Source organism: Panulirus ornatus, chromosome 9 (genome assembly GCF_036320965.1).
Source record: "Panulirus ornatus isolate Po-2019 chromosome 9, ASM3632096v1, whole genome shotgun sequence".
Classification (NCBI taxonomy): domain Eukaryota; kingdom Metazoa; phylum Arthropoda; class Malacostraca; order Decapoda; family Palinuridae; genus Panulirus; species Panulirus ornatus.
In genome coordinates, this window is record NC_092232.1 from 48,857,220 (window position 1) to 48,883,822 (window position 26,603).

Consider the following 26,603-nt stretch of genomic DNA (forward strand, 5'->3'; position numbering starts at 1 on the left):
TCGAGGTTAAACGGGGGGGTGGGTCGTCTGTTTACCTGGTGGTGGTGTGTCCTCTGGCGTCTTGGTGTCGGCGCTCCCTTCGGCGGGAGAAACTAGAGAGAGAGACAGACAGAAGGAGAGAAAGAAAGATAGAGAGAGAGAGTGATCGTTGGAGGAGGGGGGCAGAGTATCGGAGGAGGTGTAGAGGGGGCGCGGGAGTTAGAGAGAGAGAGAGGAGGTAGAGCGGCCTGCGTGGCGGCCACTGGTGGAGTAATGCCTTTATATTTGGTGGAGGGTTGTGCTATTCCCGCCCGCTGACGTACCTCTGACTCACTCACGACCCCTCCCTCCCTCACACGGGCGCACGCGCGCACACACTCACCCCTATCACACACACACACACATATACACACTCAGGCTTCGATGTGTCCACAGTCGAAGAGAGAAGAGTAAGAGGTGACCTGTTATAACTTTCCTGTTTTTTTTAAACGTTTGGTATAATCACACACACACACACACACACACACACACACACACACACGCTCGCGCGCGCGCGCGTACAACGCCTTCGATGTGTCTACAGTCGACGAGAGAAGAGCGAGGAGCGACCTGATCACAACTTTTCCCAAGTCTTTTTTTTTTTTCTCAATATAAACGTTTGATAGGACTTCAGCGGTGACCAGTTCCTCCATAGACCACAGGCTGGAACATCCACATTACCATAACACGGAACTAAGCAAGAGACTTGTACCAGAAAGATGTAAACAAGTACTTGTACGAGTGTTGGATGAATGGGACAGACAAAAGTTACGCAAGTGTGAACAGACCAGGATAGAACATCTCTTTAAGAACATCAGAAACTGTCGTAAATATGTCATTCACGGAGTGCATTTTTGAGTAGCTGAACAATTTAACTCGTTAGCAATAATTACAGTGGCTTCTCATTACAGTAATTCATTTCAGTATACTAAACACGGCTTGAAAAAAAGAGCCTATAATTTCTTATGAACAGATACATTAGTAGTTTGCATTAATGAAAAAAATTACTTGTATTGAGTTGGCTTACATTTGTAATAGTGTGGGATATAAAGATATCGAAAGCCAACACTATCATCATCACTTTGAAATAATACATGATGCTCATGATCCACAGTGTTATCCTATCAATATCTGTTTACAGTTATTGTAAATTATTGTTGCGTGATCGTGTAGTTACATCCCTATAATGTGTTTACTCATTTATGACATCACAAGATGTTCACCCATACCTGTTTATACATTCTATGATTACGATAGATTGGTGTAGTTCACAAGGTCTTATTTCAAGTGGTGATCCGTTGATCTGTTTACCTCAGTTGCCCCTCAGAACCAAGTTGGGTTGGTAATATTTTACGATAGCCTCACACACACACACACACACACACACACACACACACACACACACACACACACACATACCTCAGTCATCACATAGGCTCTTAATACCATCACTCCATGGGTTAGGTGTAAGCATTGAACATGTCTAATTACAGTGAACATTTATACGATAAATAACTCCAGTTAGTGTTAAAATCTGACCACTTACCAATCATTCGACGTTTGATATATATTTTGAGTGGGTAGACACCAAGTTCTTCCTACCACCATAACCGTACTTCTGTTCTTCAGAACACATAACACTTTATAAAAAATTTCATCTACAAGTAATTCCATCTCTCTCTTACAACACAGTGACCCCCAACCCCCATATTTCCGGTGCATAGATCATCACTGGTGACACCATAGTATGAAACACCTCAGTGTGCTTACCAGCTGCCAAATCAGACTTACTTCTTGCGCCAGTCAGTGAATTGCACAGATTTCGTTGCCTGGTTTCTCAACTCCAATTCTCCTTTGCGAATCCTACCATTGTAATTGCATAATACACCAAGGTCCTTGTACTCGCTCAGTACTTCACTGTTCTCCCCACCAAATGTGGACGGCAAACAAGTTTAGAAAAAAGTTTGACGTAAATAGTAAATGTTCAAGAGATGGGGGTGGCCCCATCGAGTGTAGAACACCCTCCCCCACACTGTACCAAAAGAAAAAAAAAAGGAAATCACAAATAGACTATTATAAATAGGTGATTACAAGGAGGGTCATTACGTATGTGAACGTACAGGAGACATGTCAAGGATCTGGAGACCAGAGGGAAGGTCCTACGCTGGTGTGACATCTCCATCCCGCGTCGTGAGACCACATATGAACCTGTGTGATTGTCCCTGTCACGTCCAGTGTCTCGCCCACCCAACCGGGGAGTGGGATCTACACCCGTGTGTAGTACACCTGCATCTCTACACCTCCCACACATACACAGCCACCCAGACCCGTGTCAATCAATAGATAACAAGTTTGTTGAACTCGGGGCCGCCACTCGCCTGAAAAATGCACGAGCTGAGATACTACAGAACTTGACAGCTCATAATAGTAACTGTTGAACTGACCATAAAAGAGATTGAGATCAAGATGGGGCTCTGTGTGTGTGTGTGTGTGTGTGTGTGTGTGTGTGTGTGTCCTTGGTGTACGCTTACGTCACCGAAGGTTCCATAATGAGAGTAAGCAGAATGTGTGGGTGTGTATGTCCTTAGTGGAATGTGTGTGTGTGTGTGTGTCCATGTCCATTGTGGAATGTGTGGGTGCGCATGTCCTAAGTGGAATGTGTGTGGATGTGTATGTCCTTTAGTGGAATGTGTACATGTCCCTAGTGGAATGTGTGGGTGTGTATGTCCTTAGTGGATGTGTGGGTACGTGTATGTCTTTAGTGGAGTGTATGGGGTGCGTGTCCTTGTAAAATATAGGGGTGGGCATGTCCGTGGTGGAACGTGTGCGTGTCCTTAGTGGTGGAATGCTCGGGTGTGCATGTCCGTGGTGGAATGTTTGGGTACGTGTGTATGTCCTTAGTAGAATGATGTCGGTAACGGACGCAAGTGGTAAGCGAGACGTGGAAAAGTGTAGGTGGCCGTAAGCATGGTCTTCGAGATTGTTGGTAACTGTGGCCTAGGGGAGTGATTTGTGACGTGGCCTGGATGACTGGCGAGGGTAACTGTGGCCCAGGAGAGTGGCGGTGGGAAGCATAGTCTGTGAGAGTGGTGTGAGTAACTGTGGCCCGGGAGAGTGGTGTGAGTAACTGTGGCCCCGGGAGAGTGGTGTGAGTAACTGTGGCCCCGGGAGGGTGGTGGCAAAGACTGTGGCCCGGGAGAGAGGTGCGAGTAACTGTGGCCCCGGGAGAGTGGTGGCATTGACTGTGGCCCCGGGAGAGTTGTGTGAGTAACTGTGGCCCCGGGAGAGTCGTGTGAGTAACTGTGGCCCCGGGAGAGTGGTGGGAGTAACTGTGGCCCCGGGAGAGTGGTGTGAGTAACTGTGGCCCCGGGAGAGTGAGGCTAGTGACTGGCCCAGGGGAGTGTGGGTGTTCTCCGCAGGTGTAAGAGTCCTTGATGACGTCACAGCACAAACTTCCCTCCGCTGAGGGCGTCTCCCGCCATGTCTACACCGTCACTCAGATGTCGGGAGGCAGTACTCAGGGATTATCACAATGTAGTGTCTTAGCATGGTAACTCCTTTCTCGGGGCGTGTAGTTACTTTAAATAGAGAGTGTAGACCTTTAGGAATTTTTTTTTTCCAAGTGGGAGCGTCCATGTTGGTCATGGCGCCCACCTTCGCACTAGTCTTGGGTTCATTTTTCTTCTGGTCAGGTGTGAGCAGGTGTGGCGAGGCCGTTTACCTAGCCGCATCCCATGTAAGGTTCTGAGGTGAGGTAGTAAGGTCAGTGCTGCTGGCTGTGGTTGCATCACGGGTAAGGTAAGGTCACCCCGTGCTTAGTCTCTTGAAACCATTTTCCTGTTTGATCCGCCAAGCCTTTGTTCTTGTACAGAGATTAAGGATATTACCTGTCACCATTGTAATGCAAGAGAAGAGCTTTAGACTGCAGAGGTCAATACTCTTGAATGGAGGGGAAAAAAAGGGTGGTGTTTTGTGGCAGTAAGCGGTGTTAACTGTGGTAAGGTCACTTGTGTTAAGGGTAAAGTCACAAATCATTACTGAAATAAGGTCACTGGTTTCATGGTGGTCATAGTGATGGTGCTGGCATTAGTGGGGTCTCTTGACTGTGCTGATAAGGTCACTTACACGCACTGTAGTAGTATCGGAGGTGTTGATGATAAGGTCATAGGTTACTATAATGAAAGTATATCGGATCATATACAATCACAGTTCTGGTGATCCCAGGTGCTAATCATGCCACTCTTGAGAACTCATGGTGATGAGGTTCACTGGTTCTGGCTGTGGTCATGCCATGGGCTGACGGGAATTAAGACACGTTTGCTAACCGTGTTAGTCACTGCTGTTGACTTAGAACTGTTAGTAAGGTCTCTGATGCCAACTTTAGTATTTACAGTTAGTGTTGAAAGTATCAAGGTCATGTGTATTAACTGTAGCAAGGCCTATGATGAGTTTGGAAACATGATGAAGGCTAGAGGTGTTAAATGCATAATATTAATGTTACAAAGAGTGATAGGAATGCCTGTATTGGCCGTGATGTGGTAGAAGGTTTTGACTGCAGAAGCATCTTTTAAAACTGATAAGCCACTTACTCACAGGAATTCCTCCATTGAAGGCATATGAGAGATATTTCTTAAAGAAATATACGAAAGAATTTAGAGGGGACCAAACAGATGTGTTGACCTAATCTGCCTCTACAGCAGAAAATTGCCAAGGATATGTGCTTATGAGAGACAGACTGGCCCTCAGTCTTAAACACAACCTCCCACAACTACCAGTCATTACAAGAGTTCCATCTGTGCTTGATATATCAGACTGTTTCAGACTCTTCTAACATGGAGCTAAACTTCACCATGTTACAGAAAAACTGAAGTAGCCTTCACATGAAGGAGCTACTATATGAGAGGTCACTTAATTCAAGGAAGATCCCCACATCCAAATGGAGAGGTATATCCCATCTATTTTCCCAATCTCAGGTGAGAGGTTTTGCTTAGCAACTTCTTCTGTTAATGCTTAAATGAGCCCTCTCTCATTGTATTACAGCAAAACTTTAGGGGCCTAATATATAAAGTATATCAGACAGAGTCCCTCATTTTTAAATAGGCCATTCCCTGTTTGTTCCAAGGTGGCAATTTTAAAAATCACAGTTGAAGGTTATGATGTTCGGGAACTTTAGTGTTCAAAACAGTCAACCCAAACAGCACTGATATCAAATATCTTCTGTATGATGGTAGCACATCTCGTATAGACGTCTTATAAGCAGTACATCAAGAACAGGCATATTATGTCTTCTCCTGGTATAGTGCATGTATAATTAAGTACTTATGGCAATTCTTTGTAAAATGTCTGTAAAGGAAAAGAGAGGACAGGAGACATGATTATCTTTTTCAAGTTTCTGAATCTATTTGACAAAGTTTACAGGAAACGGATTTTCAAAATCAATAAAGAATTGCAACAGGACAACACAAGAAACTGAGTATGAAGTGTTGCAAAACATGTGAAGAAGCACAGTCAAGAAATTATCAGTGCAAATGGTATTATTGCTGTACATCGCTGTGGGGTGCGATTTATTGCTGGTGTGTAACTGTGCGGGTCAATGTGAATAGTCAGAGGTTGGATCATACACCCCTTTCCAAACAGTGTGAGCTTTATTAAAAGAAGAATAGTGGCATTCACAGATCAACGAAATAGTTTATGGACTCTTCTCACCATTGATTATACTGGCTGGGTTACAGTGATTCCTTTTGACATGGGACTAAGTAGCTAGGTTCAGATACTCACAGTGGATTCAACTGCAGACTTTGTGACACACTCACAGCTCCTTTATTACTAGAGCAGACCTGCTCAACATGCCTGTCACAGCTACTCGAGTGAATAGCAGAACTTCCTAATGTACCAAACACATAAGTGTGGTAGCAACACCAGAACTGAGGTCGTATTCTGTGCTTTTATCCTCTATATAATCCCTTGTTACATAAAAATGTAATGCCAGACCCTGAGTACTTAATTTGTGTTTAGTGCACAAAGGAGTCATGTTGTGGCTCAAAACACAATAGATGGACATACAACAAATGGTGTTTTGTGAAATATTTGTCAACCTGACACTTTACTAAATATGTATAACATTCACTAAAAAGATTTACAGTGACTTAACAGTTAGCAATTGAGACAAAAGAATTGATGCTCAAGAAACAGTATATTCTTACATACCTGACGAAGTCTTTCAACCTCCAGGGTTTTCAGTGTTGATAATGAACTCATATGTACTTACTGCTGTCTGATCTGGAGATCTGTCCATCTTGGCTGCAGAATGGCATCTCCCTCCTTTAGGGATGGTTATCCCAAGGACCCTTCAGAAACCCTCTCAATCCCACCTTCCAACCATGAGTAATGACCTGGTCCATGGTACTGCCACAGTCATTCTACATGCACCATCTTTGACCTGGATTTCATCCCATGGATGTGGTATTTCACATCATAGAGCTTCTCCAGGATATGGTATAACCCTTTCCAGTCACTCATCTGCTTCAGCAAGAGTCCTGTCTTCCTTCAAGGATTGTATTGCCACACCTCATCCAACACATTAAAAATAGCAAAGTTTTGATGTCATATTGTGTCTTCAGAAACTCTCCAAAAACTTTCAAGTTCTCATGTATATGGCAGTGTGCCTCCTCCAGATGCTCCTGCAGCTCCTTTACAACTTTGTCCTACAACAGAAGGATGATGATGGATTACCTGGCCAAAATATTGTAGACATATTCACAGTTTGGGCCTTGGGAATCTTCAAGGGAATCCTTTCATCACAATTGATCATCTTCAGTTACTCTAGGTCCAGAGAGCACTATTCAGGTCAAGCAGTTAAGCCCCAATTTGTACAGAGTCTCCCTCTTAGCTGTGAGCATGTGATGGATGTCTACCATGGGCCACATTAAGCAGCTTTACATTCCCTGGAACATTCAACAAAGAACAGTGCCTGGTTACTCAACACAGCTTATCATACTCTGGCATGTACTGGTCCCTAGCCACTAGCCACACAAAGGTCTGATTTGAAACCACATACAACAGTTTCAGTCACTTTTCAGTGTTGATTTCTCTTATGTAGATTTCACTGACTGAAATCTCCTTTCAGATGATCATGGTTCCTCAAGGTATGGCCAGTTACTGCCATGTGTGATTAGCCTGCAATGGCTTCCCAACCCACTGGAGCCCTTGACAAGTATCCCATCTTGTTACACATCTAACATGGTCCCTAATCCTGTTGTCCACCACTTTTAGAGGTTGTGCCTTGTCCTGCTGGAGAGATAACTTACCTTTCATGGCCTTATAGTCATGCTCCAGTAGTCCTGCTTGCCGAGGTGTCAGCATGCACTCTGGAATCAGTATTTTTGCTTTTTTCCTTTTGATTCTACAGATAGCGACCTCTTCTTACAAAGGCACTGCGCTCAAAATTAGCAATGGTCTCCTTTGGGTTCTGGTTGCTAGCCTTTCTTGCCCTACCTAAAGTGGTCATCTCATCCTACCTACCTACAAAATGCAATCAGTCTCCAGTGTGATGGTCAGTGCTTCCTGTAGGCTGACTGGCCTAGTTTGTATCTTAAGAGCCATACTCTAAATGTTATCAATGAAGCATTCATGCAAAAGCACAGCTAACAATTTTGGCTGTTTGGTTGGATAGTTTGTTACACTCGATGTGCCATCCTTTCCATATCCTGGGTAAACTCCTGCAGACTCTTCCCTTTTGTTCTGACCCTACTCCTGAATTTAGTTTGGAAGATTTCATTCAGGTAGAAGGTCCTGTCACATCTGTGTAGCATATCCGCCAAGGGCTTGCAGCATGATCAATTCCCTTCAAGCTGATGGCCTGTTGTGCAAAGCATTCCTCCAGTGTACAGGCAGTGGGGTAAAGGTGACTTCAAAGTATAGAGGTATGTTTGTTGAATGCAACTAGTAAGTTGTATGGAAAAGTAATGATTGAGAGGGTGAAGACATGTACAGAGCATCAGATTGAGGAGGAGCAGTGTGGTCTCAGAAGTGGTGGAGGATGTGTGGATCAGGTGTTTGCCTTAAGGAATGTGTGAGAAATACTTTGAAATAAATATGAATTTGTATGTGGCATCTGTGGATATGGAGAAAGCATATGATAGGGTTGATGGAGGTGCCTTATAGAAGGTTTTGAAAATATATGATGTGGGAGGAAGGCTGCTAAAAGCAGTAAGAAGTTTTAATCAAGGTTGTAAGATTATATTTACGATTATAAAGAGAGAAGAGGGAATGGTTCCAAGTGAGGGTTGGTCTGTGGCAAGGGTGTGTGTTGCCACCATGGCTGTTTAATTTGTTTATGGATGGTGTAGTGAGGGAGTGGAGAGAGGGGCAATTATAGCCTATAGGGGATGAGAGGGCCTTATAAGTGAGATGGTTGTTTGCTGTGTGGGAATGAAAGGGACTGGGAAGCAAGACAGTTGTTTGCTGATGATACAGCATTGGTGGCAGATTCGAATGAGAAACTGCAGAAGTTGGTGACTGGGTTTGGAAGAATATGTGAAAGAAGGGAGCTGAGGGTAATTGTGAATTAAAGCAAAGTTATTAGGTTTAGTATGGTTGATGGACAGGATAGTTGGGGTGTGAGTTTGAATGGAGAAAAATTGGAGGAAGTGAAGCATTTTACATATCTGGGAGTGGATATCATAGCGAATGGAAAAGTGGAAGCCTTCAGATGCAAGTCTTAGGGTGGATGAAGAGGTGAATGTTCTGGGTGCCCTGATGAATGCATGGAAAGAAAGATCATTATCTGGAAGTGCAAAAATGGGTGTTTGAAGGTATATTAGTCCCAACAATGTAATATGGATGTGAAGCATGGGCTATGGATGAGGATGTGTGGAGGGTAGATGTGTTAGAAATGAAATGTTTGAGGTAGTTGTTGGTAGGCAGCCACCGACTAGGTACTGCCTACCTGGATATTGGGGGGTATAGTGACAGCTTTGTAATGGGCCAGCACTTCAGTGGTTGTTAAGTTGCATTCTTTTAACCGTGGTAGTTGTCTTTTTGTTCTACATCAACAGCATGTGGACTGCTTGCATTCAGTCCATAAATATACAGTCTCTCCTTATCACACATAACACTTGACAACACTTAACTCTCACAACTCATTCTTCAAAACTCTAGATTTTCCTGTGGTGAGCACTGTGCATTAGCCCTACCTTGCTGTTCCTGAAGCTATCCAATACTCTCTCTCCCTAAATTTCACTTATAAACTATGAATTACAGGATAAAAACAAGCAGTGTTCTTCATATTTAAATATTTTATTACAAAAGTTGATAGTTTCTATTGTCTCTTGAATACATATAAATTAAATTGCTTATATTACAAATGTATTACAGATGTAAAACAGTCCTATCTTAGCATAATTCATTTATCCATACTAACAGCTAAAACTTATTCATACCATTCGTATGTATTCTGGAGGTTTTACTAACTAACAAAAAAGCTAGAGAAATAGATAAAAAATTAAGGAAAATGAACGGTACTCATTCCCCTAACTACCTAAAATTTGGTAATGCTGAGTCTTGCCTATCACCTAGTGGCACTTTTTTCTAATTTGATAAAAAAAAAGTTACATTTTCCTTTACATCACCATTTCATGAATCCCATAAACTTTACTCTTTTCCTTGAAACGAGAAAACTGCTGTATAACAAAAGCCTGAAAACAGAGTGGTCATAACACCCCAAAATACTTCCTTTAATTCAATGACAGTGTTCCAAAAGATAAATCCCTAAGTATATGCTGTAATAAACATTTGAAATTTTCTTCTCTTTTGAATCCAATTAACAAATGAGCAATACATCTACTCAACTTCAGGGAATGTACAAAAATATTTTTCATGATAAACTGAATTATTACATAAGACCTTGATAGTTCTCTACGTTATAGTAAATCAGAACATACAGTCAAAAGAATCTTCTACGGTATCAATGCTTTAGGAATCAAGAGTAATATTACCAAAGAACCAAATTAAGCTGAGGTAAAATACTTGTGCATGTCTGAACTAAAGGTCTGCCATCAAATATCTACCAGTAACACTACTTTATCATAAAAATGAAAATATATACAAATGAGTATATGAAGCCAGGTTCATTACTAGCTGCTTTACATTTACTGATGAATTCTTTGTAAGAGGCACCCAGGGATAGGCTTCAATGTAGAATGAATGTATCATCGACGGTACAGTATTTTCAGTGGAAAAACTGTTACAATGTGCTCTTTATTTCAATGCTTCTCTTCTGTACATAAAAGTATTGGGTCCTTCAGCACAAAGAGTATTTAATGTAATACCAAAGTTATCCATATGTTAAGAGGGTAAGTTATTGTTCATTAGTGCATTAACTTAAGGATATGAATGAGTTATAAGTGACTGTACAAATACTACTGAAAACAAACTTAACCTCATCAAACATTAGGTAACCAAAACATTACATCTTAAAACCATTAATAGTTTAAGGATATGAATAAATCGTAACCAGCTGTACATGTGCCACAGAAAACAAACTTAGTCTCATCAAACATCAGGTAACTGAAATATTACATCATAAAACCATTAATACTTTTAGGACATATTTCTCTCATTTACACACTGCAAATAAAGCTAAGTATGTATACTTGGGCACTTGTTGAAGAATTTACATAATACTAATGGCCATTAAAATCTTAGGTAATTTCATCCAACTGAACAAACATTTTTCTGTCATTTCATTCTATTGGACACACATTACTAAGGTAAATCTATATGGTTGAAGATATTACTATTATGTTTGCTCTGTAACCTTTGCAATGAATTTGTAAGAATATCTTATAATCCTAGGTTTTGTGCCACACAGTTTTGAACAGAATACATCAGTCAATGCGTAATACTAAAAATCATACAAAACAAACATACATAATCACAATAATGCATGTTGAGCAAACAAGCTGGTAACAACAGCCGCACAATTTCATACATCATACCACAGCATATCTTTGGTATACTCACAACATTTCACAAACCCAGTTTACAGAAACAAAACTGGCAAAGGCATCAGTGTTGCGAGTAAATTGTTTGTGACTAGTCAACTACGATTGATACACTTATTCAATATCTGACTCATGTCTTTGGTAATTTCCACTTCACAGTTGTTGAAACTTCTAAACTTACTATATACTTTGTCTATATTCAATTGTATAAAAGGAAAACATTGTAAGTTACTGAGAGCCAGAAAGTCTCTTATATCCTAAAAGGAATGTAAGATTTATTACATATAACTATGGAATTACTGTAATGTACATGGAAATTTTTAGAGTATAGCTTGAAATAAAAAATAAACTACTTCATAGAAAAATCACATACAGTACTGTGGAGAATATTTTATAGAACTTTGGTAAATTTTTTGTTCTACCTTATTCATTGAAATGCAGGTCATCAGTAGGAAGGTACAAATGAGAAATCCATTCACTAACCACATTTGTAATAGCAAAATAAATAGGGTATTTTCAAGAAATTCACACTACTGTGATGAACGACAGAATGGATGGATGTAAAAAGCAAAACAGCAGTAACGTACGAGATCATAACAATTAAAAAAAAATTGTGTTGTGGAGCTTAAACATACTGATACATATCTGACTGTGAAAGAAGTGGCTTGTCTTCTGCAGATTCAGAAAGAGTGTATATATGAAGCCAGTCCGTTCTGTCAGGCTTAAGGAGACCAAAGCACTGCCAGTTGAGTAGATCTTGAAAGTTTTGCCAAACGCCATGATGGAAAGGTGATCGAACTTCCCCTTTTTTTCCAACCTGAAATATGTTAATAACCTTGTATCACTTCACTGTGTGCTGTTGCTTAAACGAACAAGCACCACAAAGTATAAAGTTTTCCTCTGTTATCCATAATGTACTTATTATTCATAAAGGATGAAGTAATTAGTCATTTTCATTACAACTTCAGGAAATACGTGTTAATGCTTATTTCTTAGGATTACAGGTTGTGCCTCTCTAATCTGGTGCTCTGTGGTCTGGCACATTTTGAATCAGCTGCCATGAGTTTGTGGATCTGTCACTAGGGCAGCACTGTTAGCAGTGCTAAGGTGCCACAATCTGTTTACTCTGCAGCTGAGCTCATTAACAGTCCTGTCAATTTCTTACAAACACAGAAAAATGCTGATGAATGTGCCCTGTATTAGTATCGGATGCCACAAAAAACACTAGCCCAAGATATCGAGGAGTCTCCATCAGGGGGTAAGGATTTCACAGATAGGGTAACAACTCTTGGCTGCATCAGTGCTGCATAACACACAAAACCATGCTGATGGTATTTGGTAAGAGTTTTCGCCTGAGGGACTATAAATGGGTCAATTTCTGTTTTCCATCATTCTCTGTGGTCCGGCAATGGCCAGTTCCCAAGGTTGCTGGATAAAAGAGGTACAACCTGTAATATCATTATGTAATCCACTTTGGCTATTACTTTACGATATTTCACCACATAAAATGGTGTTAAGCACATGGGTAGCACCATGCTCTGTGTAGACAGTAATCACGTATGGGCTGTCAATCACCCATTTTACTTTTTCTCCTTTTTCCCAGCTGGAACAACCTGTCACACATAAGACCTCTGTGGACTTCTTAAACAATTATAATCGAAGATGTGATAAGTACATAAAGTAAATGAAAGCCCCTAGAATGGTGAAACATTATAAAGCTCATACATACCTGAAAATGCTTGTATCTGTAGCAGTTCATTCTTTCATTGGTTGTCATGCCAAGAATCAAAACCTGCAAAGTATAATTGTCATATATAAATATAACACTACAAAATAATTTGAATTAATATTATTACATGACAGCTAGAGACTGAGTGTGAATGATTGGGGCCTTTTTTGTCTTTTCCTAGCGCTACCTCGCACACATGAGGGGGGAGGGGGTTGTTATTCCATGTGTGGCGGGGTGGCGATGGGAATGAATAAAGGCAGACAGTCACAGTATGAATTATGTACATGTGTATATATGTATATGTCTGTGTGTATATATATGTATACATTGTGATGTATAGGTATGTATATTTGTATGTGTGGACGTGTATGTATATACATGTGTATGTGTGTGGGTTGGGCCATTCTTTCGTGTTTCCTTGCGCTACCTCGCTAACGCGGGAGACAGCGACAAAGCAAAATAAATATATTAATATGAAAATCAATATTCAGATTTCTCTCCCTTTTTACAAGCAGATAATTCATGCTAAGCTGGAAATGATTATCCAAAACCTGAAATGTGTCTGTTATGGCAAAGAAACAACAAACACTGCTTGTCAGGATGAAACTAAGTTGATCTATGTTTTTACCATTTAGTATATTCCTGATTCAGTGATCTACATCTAAATATTTAGGTAACCATGAAAGTCATAATGAATCTCGTATTTTCAGTGTCCTCTAGCCGTATAACCTTGAGAGGGCATTTTATTAAAGTGTTATGGGTTGCAAGGGTGACTCCATTGAAGAATTCTTTCTTATGACATCATTTAGGATGTACCACACTTTTGGAAATTATGTGGTCCACCTACACATCATGTGCCCAAGAGCATCACTGGCTCAGTATCTTTTCCTATGTGTGGTGTCTAATGATTGGCCAGAACATCTATGAGCACATGTTATTACATAGTGCGTTCATGGCTGTTAATGTGATGTACTGTTCGGAGTGATACAGACTTTTAGTACATGAAAGTATCGTGACAAGTATGAAAAGGAAATTAGCGATTTTACATAGGATTCCTTTTTTTTATTCTACTATGTTTTTCAGGGAATTTTAAGCTCTTAGGGGAATAAGTGCTCTTGGAGTGAATAACTAATCTAATGTGATTATCATACTGACAATTGTGATTAATCGGTGAGAGTGTGGTTGAGAGAGCTGAAGAGGGTGTACTAATGGTATGGATATATGGAGAAAATGAGTGAGGAGAAGTTGCCAAAGAGGATATGCATGTCAGAAGTTGAGGAGACAAGATAGGAGAAACTAAATTGGAATGGAAGGATGGAGTAAAAAAGATTTCAATGCTTAAGATCTGAACATACACGAGGATGAAAGGTGTGCAAGGGAAATAATGAATTGGAGTGATGTGGTAAAAACTGAGCAATGTGCTTTTAGTGGACTGAATCACGGCATATAAAGCACCTTGGGGAAGCCACAGAGAGGTCTGTAGGGCCAAGTTGTGTGTAGGGGGCTGTGATTTTGGGGCATTACACATGACAGCTAGAGTATGGATGTGAGTAGATAAGGCCTTTTTTCTTCTCACTTGTTCTTTGCACTTCCATGCTAACACAGAAAACAGCAACCAAATACAAAACAAATATGTGAAGTTAAGGCATTTACTTTTCTATGGATACTGTTTCATGTCTCTTATAGAGACTCTAGCGAGTGGAATATGTTAAGCTGTTTACTGACAGCACTATTCATGTACAGATGCTCCTCAACTTATGATGGGCTTACGTTTTGATAAACCCATCATAAGTTGAAAATACCATAAATCGAAAATACATATAATACATTTAATGCTGTACATCTAACCTACGGAACATCATAGCTTAGCCTAACATACCTTAAATGTTCTTAGAACACTTACAAAATCATCTAACATAAAGCCTTTTATAATATTGAATATTGCACCATCAGAAAGTCATGAAATCATGTCAAACCATCATAAGTCGGAGAGCATCTGTATTTAGCAATACTTTCATTTTGTTCAACTTCCATGAAGTTTGTCTGTTTTGTTTGTCAATCTGAGTTGGGTATAGTTTCTTTACATCTGTCAGCAATTATCTGGCTCTTATTCCTTCTCATTATGCCCAAGAGAGTTACAACAAAGAAAGATATTTGAGCAGAGTATAAATTGAAATACATTGCTAAGCAAACAGGACTCTGCCGGTAAAATATCCAAGGGTTGGTGAAGCAATTTAAGGAATTTGGTGGGTCTGTTTTACCAGCTCCTCTTCCTAAGTTTGGAAGGCCAAATATAATGTCTCTTAGGACCCATAAAGTGGTTGCAAGACAAGTTAAGGCCTATCCATCCCTGACAGTACTTGCAATCAAACACAAGAACCCAAAATTGTTCAAACATATCTCACTAAAGAGTGTTCAAAAGTTACTTCATAATGAGTTGGGATTTCCTAGGTTTTCTGCCTGCTTTAAACCTCTACAAACTGCTCCCCAGAACGATAAATGAGTGAAATTTTTTAAGAGCTACAATGTTTAGGACCAGGAGATATGAACTATCATATTGTAAAGTGACAAGTTGACAATTACTGTGCTGAAAACACAAAAGACTGGGTGTACAGGCAACCCCACTCAGACATGCACCTGCCTCAGTATGCAGAAGACATCCTCCTTCTCTTATGGTTTAGGGCTGTATCAGCTATTATACTCCATCAGCTACAAGAGTGTGCAAGTGAACCAGATAGTGTACTTAAATTTGATTGCTCACTACTTACTTGATTCAATTAAAGTGCAAAAGTAAAAATATTTATGCAAGATGAGGCTCCCTACCACATTACTAGTTCTGTTACACAGTGGCTGAATGATGGTGAAGTGAAATACTTCAAGGACTGGCCAGGAAACAGCCCCAACCCAAACCCAGTCAAAAACCTGTGGTCCACTGTAAAGCAATGACTGTGTGAAATGGAGAAGTCCTCTCTAACAAAACTTGAGGTAGCAATACGCAAGAGTGAGGGTTTTTCTCAAACCTACTCAAAAATCTTGCTGATACGCATTCCTAACAGGCTACAGGATGACATCAAGAGGAATGCAACAAAATTTTAATTACATTGCTAAGTGTTAATCATGTTTTTCAGACCTGTTTTTGGCTCACAACTTACCTTTTGGTGTAGACTTTATGTGTGTATGAGTTTATCCACATTACATTTTAAACAAAATTATATGAACTTCTACAGAATTGCAATTTCACTTTCATAACTATCATCATGGACTAGTATGATCAACTAGTTCATATAACTTCATTTAACATGTAATGTGGATAGGGAGCTGAAGTTTCGGTGCATTACACATGACATTTCAATAATGGATGTGAGCGGATGTGCCACATGTATAGAATTATTTTTTCTTTTCATTATTATTATACTTTGTCGCTGTCTCCTGTGTTAGCAACGTAGTGCAAGGAAACAGACGAAAGAATGGCCCAACCCCCCCCACATACACGTATATACATACATGTCCACACACGCACATATACATACCTATACATTTCAACAACATATGCATATATACTCATGTACATAATTCATACTTGCTGCCTTCATTAATTCCCATCACCACCCCACCACAATTGAAATGACACCCCCCCCTCCCCCTTCACGTGAGTGAGGTAATGCTAGGAAACGACAACAAAGGCCACATTCATTCACACTCGGTCTCTAGCTGTCATGCATAATGCACCGAAACCACAGCTCCCTTTCCACATCCAGGCCCCACAAAACTTTTCATGGTTCATCCCAAATGCTTCACATGCCCTGGTTCAATCCATTGACAGCATGTTGACCCCGGTATACCACATCCTTCCAATTCACTCTATTCCTTGCATGCCTTTCACCCTCCTGCATGTTCAGGCCCCGATCACCTCTCCATGATTTACCCCCGATGTTTCACATGCCCTGGTTCTGTCCATTAATGGCACATTGACCCCAGTATACCACCTTGTTTCAATTCACTCTATCCCGTGCACACCTTTCACCCTTCTGCATGTTCAGCTGATAGCTTAAAATCTTTTTCTCTCTCTCTCTCCACTTTGGTCTACCCACTTTCCTTGTTCCCTCCACTTCTAACACATATACCCTCTTTGTTAACCTTTCCTCACTCATTCTCTCCATATGTTCAAACCATTTCAACACAACCTCTTCAGCTCTCTCAACCAAATTCTTTTCATTACCATGCCTCTCTAATACCCTTTCATTATTTACTTAATCAAACCACCTCACACTGAATATTGCCATCAAAAATTTAATTTCCAACACATCAACCCTCCTTGGCACAGTCTTATCTCTAGTCCATGCATTACAAACATATAACATTGCTGGCAGTAGTTACTATACTTTCAAAAATACCCATTTTTTCTCCCCCCGATTGACATTTTCTTTCCAAACTTTCTTCAGTGCTCCCAGAACCTTCGCTCCCCTCACCCACCCTATGATCGACTTCTGCTTCCATGGTTCCATTTGCCGCCATGTCCACTCCCAGGTATCTAAAACACTTCACTTCCTTCAAGTTTTCTCCATTCAAACTCACACCCCAAACTAACCTGTTCCTTAACCCTGCTGAACCTAATAACCTTACTTTTATTCACACCTACCCTCAACTTCCTCCTTTCACACAGTTTTCCAAACTCAGTCAACTTCTGTAGTTTCTCACTTGAATCTGCCAATAGTGCTGTATCATCAGCAAACAACTGACACTTCCCAGGCCCTGCATACAAACCCCTTAATCTAAGGCCTTCACATTTACCTCCTTCGTCACCCCATCCATAAAACAAATAGAACAAACATAGTGACATCCCAGAACCCTGTTGCAGACCAACCTTCACTTAGAACCATTCACTCTCCTGTCCTCTCTCACTATATACATACACAGGTTTTACATCCTCGATAAAAACTTCTTTGTTTCATACTTGTTAGCCATTTCTTGTGTAAGCAATGTATTGTCAGGAAAAGATGAAGAAAAGCCTCATTTGCTCACATCCATTCTCTAGCTGTCATGTTATATGCTGAAACTACAACCCCCCCCTTTCCACTACCAGACCCCATAGACCTTTTTCATGGTTTTCCCCAGGTGCTTCATATACCCTGGTTCAATCCACTGACAGCATACCACCCTATTATACCACATCACTCCAATTCACTCTGTCCCATGCACACCTTTCACCCTCCTGCATGTTCAGACCCTGAGCGCTTTAAGTATTTTTCACTCTATCCTTCCCTCTCCAGAATAGTCTTCTCCTTCTTGTCCCTTCCACTACAGTTAAATATCCTCTTTGTAAACCTGTCCGCACTCATTCTCTCCATATGTCCAAATCATTTTAGCACTACTTCAGCTCCGTCAACCATATTCCTCTTATTACCACATCTCTCTCTTACCCTTTTATCACTTAATCAAACCACCTCATACCACATATTGTCCTCATACATATACATGCAACTGAGAACAACTTAGACTTTACAGTGGCAAATACAGCAGCATTAAGTACATGGACAGCAATCTGCATTATCTCTTAGGCATTCCCGACTCTCACATTCTAAGAAAAAACTTAGAAAACAAGATTAAATCAATGGATGTTCCAGTCAAGAGAACAACCAAAAACAAGTATCTGCAGAAAGAACTGAGCTATGCACCAACCACATCCACATCTTCTGCAGGGTTTTCCTCAGAAATAAGTCATCTTCAACCCTTAACAGCTCTGTTATTTTTTGTGTGATTTTAGTCTTTTTTTCCATGAGTATGCTGCAGCTTTCCATGATTTGATGTTCACTAAAATTTGAGGATTAAAAAAATTTTATTCATACAAAATCACTGTGCTAATGAATGTAGGAAAAAAAATCACAATGAATTAAAAGTAATTTTTGAAAAGTAATCAGTGTGCCGTGTACACAATACACTACACTATCAAAGGGTAGTTTTTAAAAATGTTCAGTCTCATCATTTTGTTTGTTAAATATTAATTGAAGGCATGCATTTTCATGGATATTCAAAACCTATAATTCTATTGCAGGAATCAACATCACATTAGGACAATGCATCATTAGTATTAGGATTATAAACCAATAATATTTTCATTAAGACTGGACCATTCTTTCCATAACCACAGCCTGAAGCCATCCCTCATCCCTAAAACCTTTAGGTCTTTCAATTTCTGTTCATTATGAGCAAATGGACCATCATCCTTGGGTTTAAGTTCAATTTGACAAACCAAATTTTTTAATGAAAATTATTCCTTACCAGGCTTGTGTTTCACTTTATGAATGCTATTTTCATCATCTTAAGCTTAAGAGTCACTTTTGATTAAATAATCCATTTAGTAATTCACTTCAAGGGTAACTTTCCTTGCATCTCTAAATGTGCTTTTTGATGCTGTCTCATGGAAATAAATTTTTTCATTGCAGCAAAATCAAGGATGCACTTTGTGCCATGTGCACCACCAGGTAATGATAGGTCACTGCAGTGTGGATGATACCACAAAAGTCCATGAGTATTACAACAGTACTAGCTCTTTCAATTCTTTATTCATTATATCCAAATGTCAGATCAAATGTAATGTAAGAATGTCCAGGTATCAAACAAATGTGTTCAATGAAATATAGCCTTTTAGTGCGCAACTCATGGAGATAGTTCAAAACCATGTTTATTTTTTAGTATGTCCAATACAGTTATCAAAAAAGACCATTAATACACTGAAATAATTTTTAGCATACTCTATCCAAATACAATGCTTTAATCCTTAAAACTACATCACACATAATTTGTTGGTTAATGATCGACAGTAACATTCACAACTTGAGACAAGATTTCCATGTCAATGTTTTAAATTGTGTGCCAAGTGTAGCTATCTTGCTATCACTAATGAACTGCATTCTACTGTGACCTTGTCCCATATCACGGATTTGTCTAATGTTGTAGATATAGACATTGTAAGCCCATGTATTTCTTTAAAGCTTTGATGCTGATAGTGATGTTGCCGATCAATGCAAAGTAATTGAACTTCATGATCATTATTCCTTGTGAAAGACTTCACCAGCACCGAGGATTTAAGGGCAAGGATTACATGGTCTTTCTCTTTTCTGAAGTTCTCCAACCCTCTCCTGAATACCACTGTCTCTTGTTACTGATGCAAGAGTCGTATGCACTAAGCTGGTGTCAATCTTTGGTAGCTCAAATCAGATGTTAAACTGCTTGCTAAATGAGTCTTTATAGTCTGGGTACTCTTTGGTCATCCAGTCTTAGAATAAGTATAGTTTCTTTATGGTCAGGCTAGAATCCAGTTGCTTGCATTATAAAGACTTGGCCGTAATGGCACGACATAGATAATAATCTGGCAATGAGCTCCTTAACCCTAATGACTGTGACACAAATAATGTTATTTTCTGATACTTTTTTTTTCCACTTCTGTTTGGCTTGGGTGTTCTAGTCAAAGTATGCTACTTGCAGGCTTTTTCAACACATCCTCTACTAAATCCATGAATAGCACAAAAGCCTTGCTTATAAACCTTGTGCAAAATTTTTTTGTACTGCACACTGTACACAAAGTTAATCGACCTACTGCTAACATTTTCTTATGCTTGTTTTCATTTGATTCATAAGTTTTTGAATGTAAGCATTCTGGAAATCACAGTCATCCAGGGCCCAAGTGCTTTAAAAATTTTGTCTCAACAGGCTTGTTCAGCAGTCCCCTGTGCTCTGTTTTAATTGTTACTGTTTTCTTCCACTGCAACTCACTCCTTACCCTCTTGAACCCACAGGAGGGACCAGGTTGACCTACAACACTTGTTTTGCACAATGGTGCATACTGTAATTAGTTTAGGGTTCAAGAGTCACACTTCATGACTAAGAAATTCTGCCACAAAACACTTATTCCATGTGATGATGGCAAACTGTGTGAACTTGACTACTCTGGTGGCATGGTGAATGGGAGGGTATCCTATTATGTAACTGGATGGCAACATATGTCTCGCATAATAAATGGCCAAGAAGCGCTCCGTGTGTTGCATTGCATGCTGTGATTTGGGCTAACTTCACTCTCCGAGGAAGATGTCTAATTTTCAACCGGATTTAACACATTCCACCCTATCTAGATGATAAGGTAAAATTGCCCTATTTTTTTGTAAAATAAACCATATTGTTTATGCAATAACTACATGTCTTAGTATTCTAATAACCTATACCCCACCTTCCACATGCCACACACTTCACTTGCACATGTATGCAATGCTTTCCTAAATACATTCCATTCCTCACCCATTCCCCTTCTGCCATTCTTCAACCAATATCTCCAGGTATCTCTTCACATTAGCCTCTTTTCCAAGCCCACTCACTTTCAATACCCTCTTCCTACCCATCTCCTTTCCTCTTTTTCTAAAGCCTCTACAAACTTTCAACAACGCATCCACTAAGAAGAGAAACGACATCCCATCAGCTGCCAATCTCGGTGCATTTACAACCAAAAGTCTCCCTTTAACATATCTGTAATGACTGGGAAATAATGATATTCATACACTGACCGTCTATCTGCCTCACTGTGGTCCATTCAAAACCCTGCTTCACTACTTTTTCAAAGCATTTATTTCCTTATGGATGCTAAACATATGTTCAGTAAAAATAAATAATTTCTAATTTTGTTTGTTTCTTGTGTACAGGAGAGAATCCCTTAGTATCAATTATGCAGTTTAAGGGTAAACGAGGGGAGAATTGGTAAAAATTGAACAAGATAATAAAACTTGTGATATGCACACAAACAAATAATATATCCTTTGCAACTCACCTCAAGTTTATTATATATCAACTCCCATACTTCTCACTTAAATATTTCCATTCTCTTTAAACCTATAAATTATATATGTTCCAATGATATCATAACCCTAATACTGTACATTAGATTTAATTTTCTCAACCAAGTTCTCTCCATCCCATCTATCTCAGTATATCTCTCTATATCTCTGATGCTCATTCCCTCTGAAAATTCTCATAAAGGGGATGGCCAGGGCAAAAGAGTCTTCACTTATCCCTGTCCCTACATGCCTCCTCCACATAAATCACTCCAGGCATTCTTCCCTCATTTCTCTTCCTCCAGTACTTTTCCACTCAATATCCCCACGGCACAGTTGGCCTTTTTCTCACACCAGCCCCTTTAATCGTTCTATCATACACTCTCATTGAAAATTCCCCTTTTTGCATTCTTTCCACATTCCCGAAGTACCTCAAATTATTGAAGCTTACCCACTGTATCACTCCACAATTCATCCCCTTTGCATTCCTTGCCATACCAAATCTCTCATAACCTCCTCATTACATTCTTCATTCCATCTCATCACACCACATGCTCCTTTCAAAACAACTCTTTCCACAGCCTGGATTCTTGACCTCAGAAGCTCATCCCATGTCCATGTTTTGGCTGCAGAAGTCAGGGTTGAGAGGACTATGAAGTCCCTTAATCCTTTCTTCTCTTCCATATGTATACCTCTACTGTACAGTATTCTGTTAAGGGGCCCAATGACTCTACTACCCTATACTGTTCTTTCCCTTATCTCTTCTTCCATTTCACCAAACTTACTCACGACAACTACCAAATACTTAAATTTTGTCACCTCTTCTGGTCTTTCTTTCCCCCATATCTATAACACAGTTTAGTTTCTTTCTTCTCACTTTATAGGGCTTTGCAAAAATCTATACTCACTCTGTTTCCTTTGAGACACCATTACTTTACTTTTACTTGCTTTTACCTTCAATTGGCACACTCACATCATAAAACATACTAATTATTTTGCTGGAAACACATGTACAGATATCCACCTAAGGATAGCTTCCCAAGCACTCCAAGGACAAACAGCACCAACCAGGCTGATGAAGAGCTGATATTTAGCAGAAACACCCTCTGCAACTCGACTTCGCTTTCAGCAAACAACAGAGTAAAATCTTATCACTCCATCTATCTATATGTTAAAAAGCCACAATGACATCACACAGCTCAGCCTTACAACCACATGTATACCAAAACGTTTGCTCAACTCTCCATCCATTCTTACACATGCACTTGCTCCATTACAGAAGGCTTTCACACCATTCAGCAGTTGACCCTCTACCCTATAAATCCTTGACACATCCCTCAAAGCAATCCACTCGACTCTCATATGCTTTCTCCAGATCCATAAAGGCCACATACAGCTTTTAACTTTTCACTAGATACTTTTCCAATCATTCTCATAACAAAAATCTGGTCTATGCAACCCCTACCTTTCGTAAAACTACCTTGCTCCTCACTTATATTCCATTCAATCACTTTGATCACTTTCCCATTCAAAACTCTTGCATACACTTTTCCTAGTTATCCTTAATGAACTTATTCCCCTATAATTGCTACATGCATCCTTAGCACCTTTTCCTTTGAAAAACGATGAATAAGAGCTTTCACCCAATCCTCAGGCATAACTCTCTGCTTCCATGCTAAGTAACATATCAAATGCATTCACTATCAAAAGTTAACTCCTCCATACTTCAGCATTTCAGCAGTAATCCCATCCACTCCAGGTGCCATTCCCACCCTCAATCTCTTTATTGCCTTTTTTCACCTCCCTTATTGCTATAGGCCCCTGCACTTCTATCCTTTTCCTTCCATCCTCCAAACCAATGCATGTAACATCTGCAGCCTCACCTCCCATATTCATCAGTTTAAAATACTCTCTCCATCAACCTTTCATTTACTCCTTTTCATTCAGCAACTCCCCTTCTTTACCTCTCACGTTTACATTTCCACTCTTACATGCACCCCTTCCTTTATCACCTCCTTCCAGTACAATATCTTAATTCCATTAACTTTCACTCAACTCTCTTCCAGAATCTTCATCTACTCTTTCTTCGCTTTCCTCTATCAGCTTCTTAACAATTCCACTTACACATCATATATTCTTACCTCCTGTGCTGCTGAACTTCCACTAGTTAATTCTTTTTGACCAATCTACCAAATCTCTTGAGCTTCTCTTCCACAGCATTTCTAATCTCATCCATCCACCAAGTATTTCCACTTTTATTCTTATATCTCACAGCCTTTTATCCAACTACTGATTTTACAACCATTAAGTCTTCCTCTAAGCATTTTAAACACCTTATTCACACACAACTGCATCCCTACATTTACTACTTTTTCGTCTAAACCTTTCTGTCACCATTCTTTTATCTTTCTTGCATTCTCTCTGATTTATCTTCTCCCTTACCAACAATTTTACTTTTCCATTCTTCCTTACACCATATCTCCAAGTCTCCTTAATCCTCACTTGCACAAGAACTTTAGCATCCAGCACAAACTTTCTCAACTCTCCTATTCCTAATATCTTTTTAAAAAGCCCATTATCATTGCTTCTAGCTTTGCTATAGCCCTATCTGGCCACCCTAAAAAATATGACAATATTACCTGATAAAGCTGGCACCCAAGAAGTGTAGCGACCCAAGCAGCGTGCAAAGTGGCATTGGCACCAACCCATGCTACCCATGGCTCACATGTGCCTATTGAACCTAAGCCTGTAAAGCATAAAAAGTTTAGAAACTTGAATGATATGAATGAATTCTTATTACTATATGTATACTTAGAACTACTATCCTCAATGGGTTGCACTTTTTAAGGTGCAAAACAAAAACAATGCTACACATTTATTGGACTAAGCAGGAATACTAAGGTCTTAATTGCTACATCAAAACTGGTTATTTTTCTATATCAGCCTCAGAGTAAGCCAAACCTGCTTGAGAAATGATCTAATAAACACACACACACACACACACACGCACACGCAGACATGAAATCCCAGCAGAAACTTGTTCGACAATATGAAAAGTTTACTCAATTAAGAACTGCAAATTTCTTATCTAAATTACATCCTCTGGTAACTTTACAATGTTTATCATTTAATGGTAACATATGGACTGTAATATGACGTCCTATATAGTGAAAACTCATTTATTCAGTTTCATTGGGGTAATGGAAAAATATAATACAGATGAGCTGTAATGTACTGTGATTTAATGCAGTGATTTTAATACATCACAGTTACCTAAATTACTCCCATTCTGTTGATATATTGCATGGCAATGCCATACAGCATGGTTCACCCAAATGTCACTGCCTACAACTTATTTTTCTGCTAGTATCCACAGTGTAAAGATGCCACTCGTATAATTCTACACTTGCATCCATGTATTTGCCTAAGCATCCAGCAAGTATCCCTACCACAATTGGACCTGCTAAGATGGGGAGAAAGTTCTGAACAAACTGAAGTGTGGCTTGGTGAATCTGCTGTTGCTTGCTGTTATGGGTTAATGAGAGCATAATCTGCAGAATCAAGCAATAAAGTGAAACAGTAAGGAAAGATGTTGCTCATCCAACTATTTCTTAGGTGACGATGTATGTCCCGCTGCTAATGTATGAGAAAATGGAGGACACCCAGAAAATCTGGATGCAAAATATGTGGGTGTGCCAGTTTTCAATGGCCAGGCAACTAATTAAGAATAAAGCAATCAAGAGTCAAGAGGAAATGATGGAGAAAGAAGGTAAGCCAGGTAATGAAAGCAGATTTAAGTCTAGCCCTAGATGGCTTCATAACTTTATCAACTGTGTTGGCCTGAGAAATATGGTGCTGTCTGGAGAGACTGTGCCAGCAGATGCAGAGGCTGCAGAGAAAGTGAAGGTGACACTCCCATGTTATTATAAAGGAGACAGATTACACATCAAACCAAATATGAAAGTGTGACAAAACCATCCTTTACTGGAAAAAGATGCCAAACAAGCCATGCCTCATGAAGGCTGAAGCAAATGCTCTATGTTCTGAGGTTAGAAAAGAATGCATCACCATGCTTTTATGAGCAAATGCTTTGGGACATGGTAACTGAAGCCATTATTCATCCACAACTCATGCCTTTAAGAATATCAACATGGAGAAGCTTCCAGTCTCATTTGAAGAATGGTATCTTCATATAATTTCTGCAAGAGCCTCATTCAATAAGGAAAGGAACCTTGACAACAAAGTCATAATGACTGAAAATACCCCAGGCTATCCTCTCCATCCTAGTTTCCTTTATGATAACACCCAAAATTTTTCCTTCCATCCAATGTCACATTACTGGTGTAGCCCATGGACTAGAGAGCTATCACCTTATGCAAGTGGTCATGCCTGAAGGGGACGATGAAGACGATGACACAGGCTATGAGCAGTGATGTCAGCCTCACTGTTAGGGAATTCTTGAAAGCCTTCACCATCAAGGATACCAAGATGCACATTAGGGTGAGGTGAAAAAGTATTAATAATGAAGCTCTAATCCATGTGTGGTGTCCTGTGGCCAAATGTGGTGCATGATCTTAAGGGTACTGAAAAGGTGAAGTTCATCAGGGACATCACTGAATTAAGTTAGGAGGTGAGAGACGACCCAGGTTTCCAAGAAATGGAGGATGAAGAGGAGAACGTGCAGGAGATCCTAGACAGGATGGAGGAAGACCTGTCACCAACTGACATCCTGTCAGACATCAGGAGTAGGAGACAGGTATTGAGGGTGAACCCCACTCAGGAAAAGAGTGGAATAAGATACAGCTGAAGGAGTTTCTGTGCCATACCAAGCAACTCATCCAATGCTTCAGCCACCTTCAACCTCTCAAATGAGTTTAAAAAATGGGTGTTTTTGTTTATGAAGAGTAGAGTGAAAAAATGAGTGTGGTGTGAAGTGAAAAAATTTCAAAAATGTTATATAGAGTGTAGTATACTGACTGAAAGAAACCCTTAAAATAACTTTTTGAAATATAAAAGTATAGTGTGAATGAAAGA

The 26,603-nt window shown here is 39.8% G+C and overlaps 3 protein-coding genes across 5 annotated transcripts in view; 1 reads left to right on the forward strand and 2 right to left on the reverse strand.

Moving 5' to 3' along the window:
* Positions 1–252, reverse strand: part of LOC139750399 (uncharacterized) — a 109,050-nt gene extending 108,798 nt beyond the window's left edge. For both annotated transcript variants that reach the window (XM_071665148.1, XM_071665144.1), the window contains exon 1: positions 36–252. The gene's annotated coding sequence lies outside the window, so the exon portion shown is untranslated. The remainder of the gene's footprint in view (positions 1–35) is intronic.
* The window catches only part of LOC139750403 (retinol dehydrogenase 12-like), a 367,894-nt gene that overhangs the window by 167,825 nt on the left and 173,466 nt on the right, over positions 1–26,603 (forward strand). The gene's annotated exons all lie outside the window — the stretch shown is intronic.
* Positions 9,297–26,603, reverse strand: part of Hip14 (palmitoyltransferase Hip14) — a 57,152-nt gene continuing 39,845 nt past the window's right edge. For both annotated transcript variants that reach the window (XM_071665151.1, XM_071665150.1), the window contains exons 12-14: positions 24,209–24,315; positions 12,751–12,813; positions 9,297–11,838 (exon numbers count right to left, since the gene is read on the reverse strand). In XM_071665151.1, the coding sequence (XP_071521252.1) occupies positions 11,647–11,838; positions 12,751–12,813; positions 24,209–24,315 (362 nt within the window). In that variant the 3' untranslated portion in view covers positions 9,297–11,646. The remainder of the gene's footprint in view (positions 11,839–12,750; positions 12,814–24,208; positions 24,316–26,603) is intronic.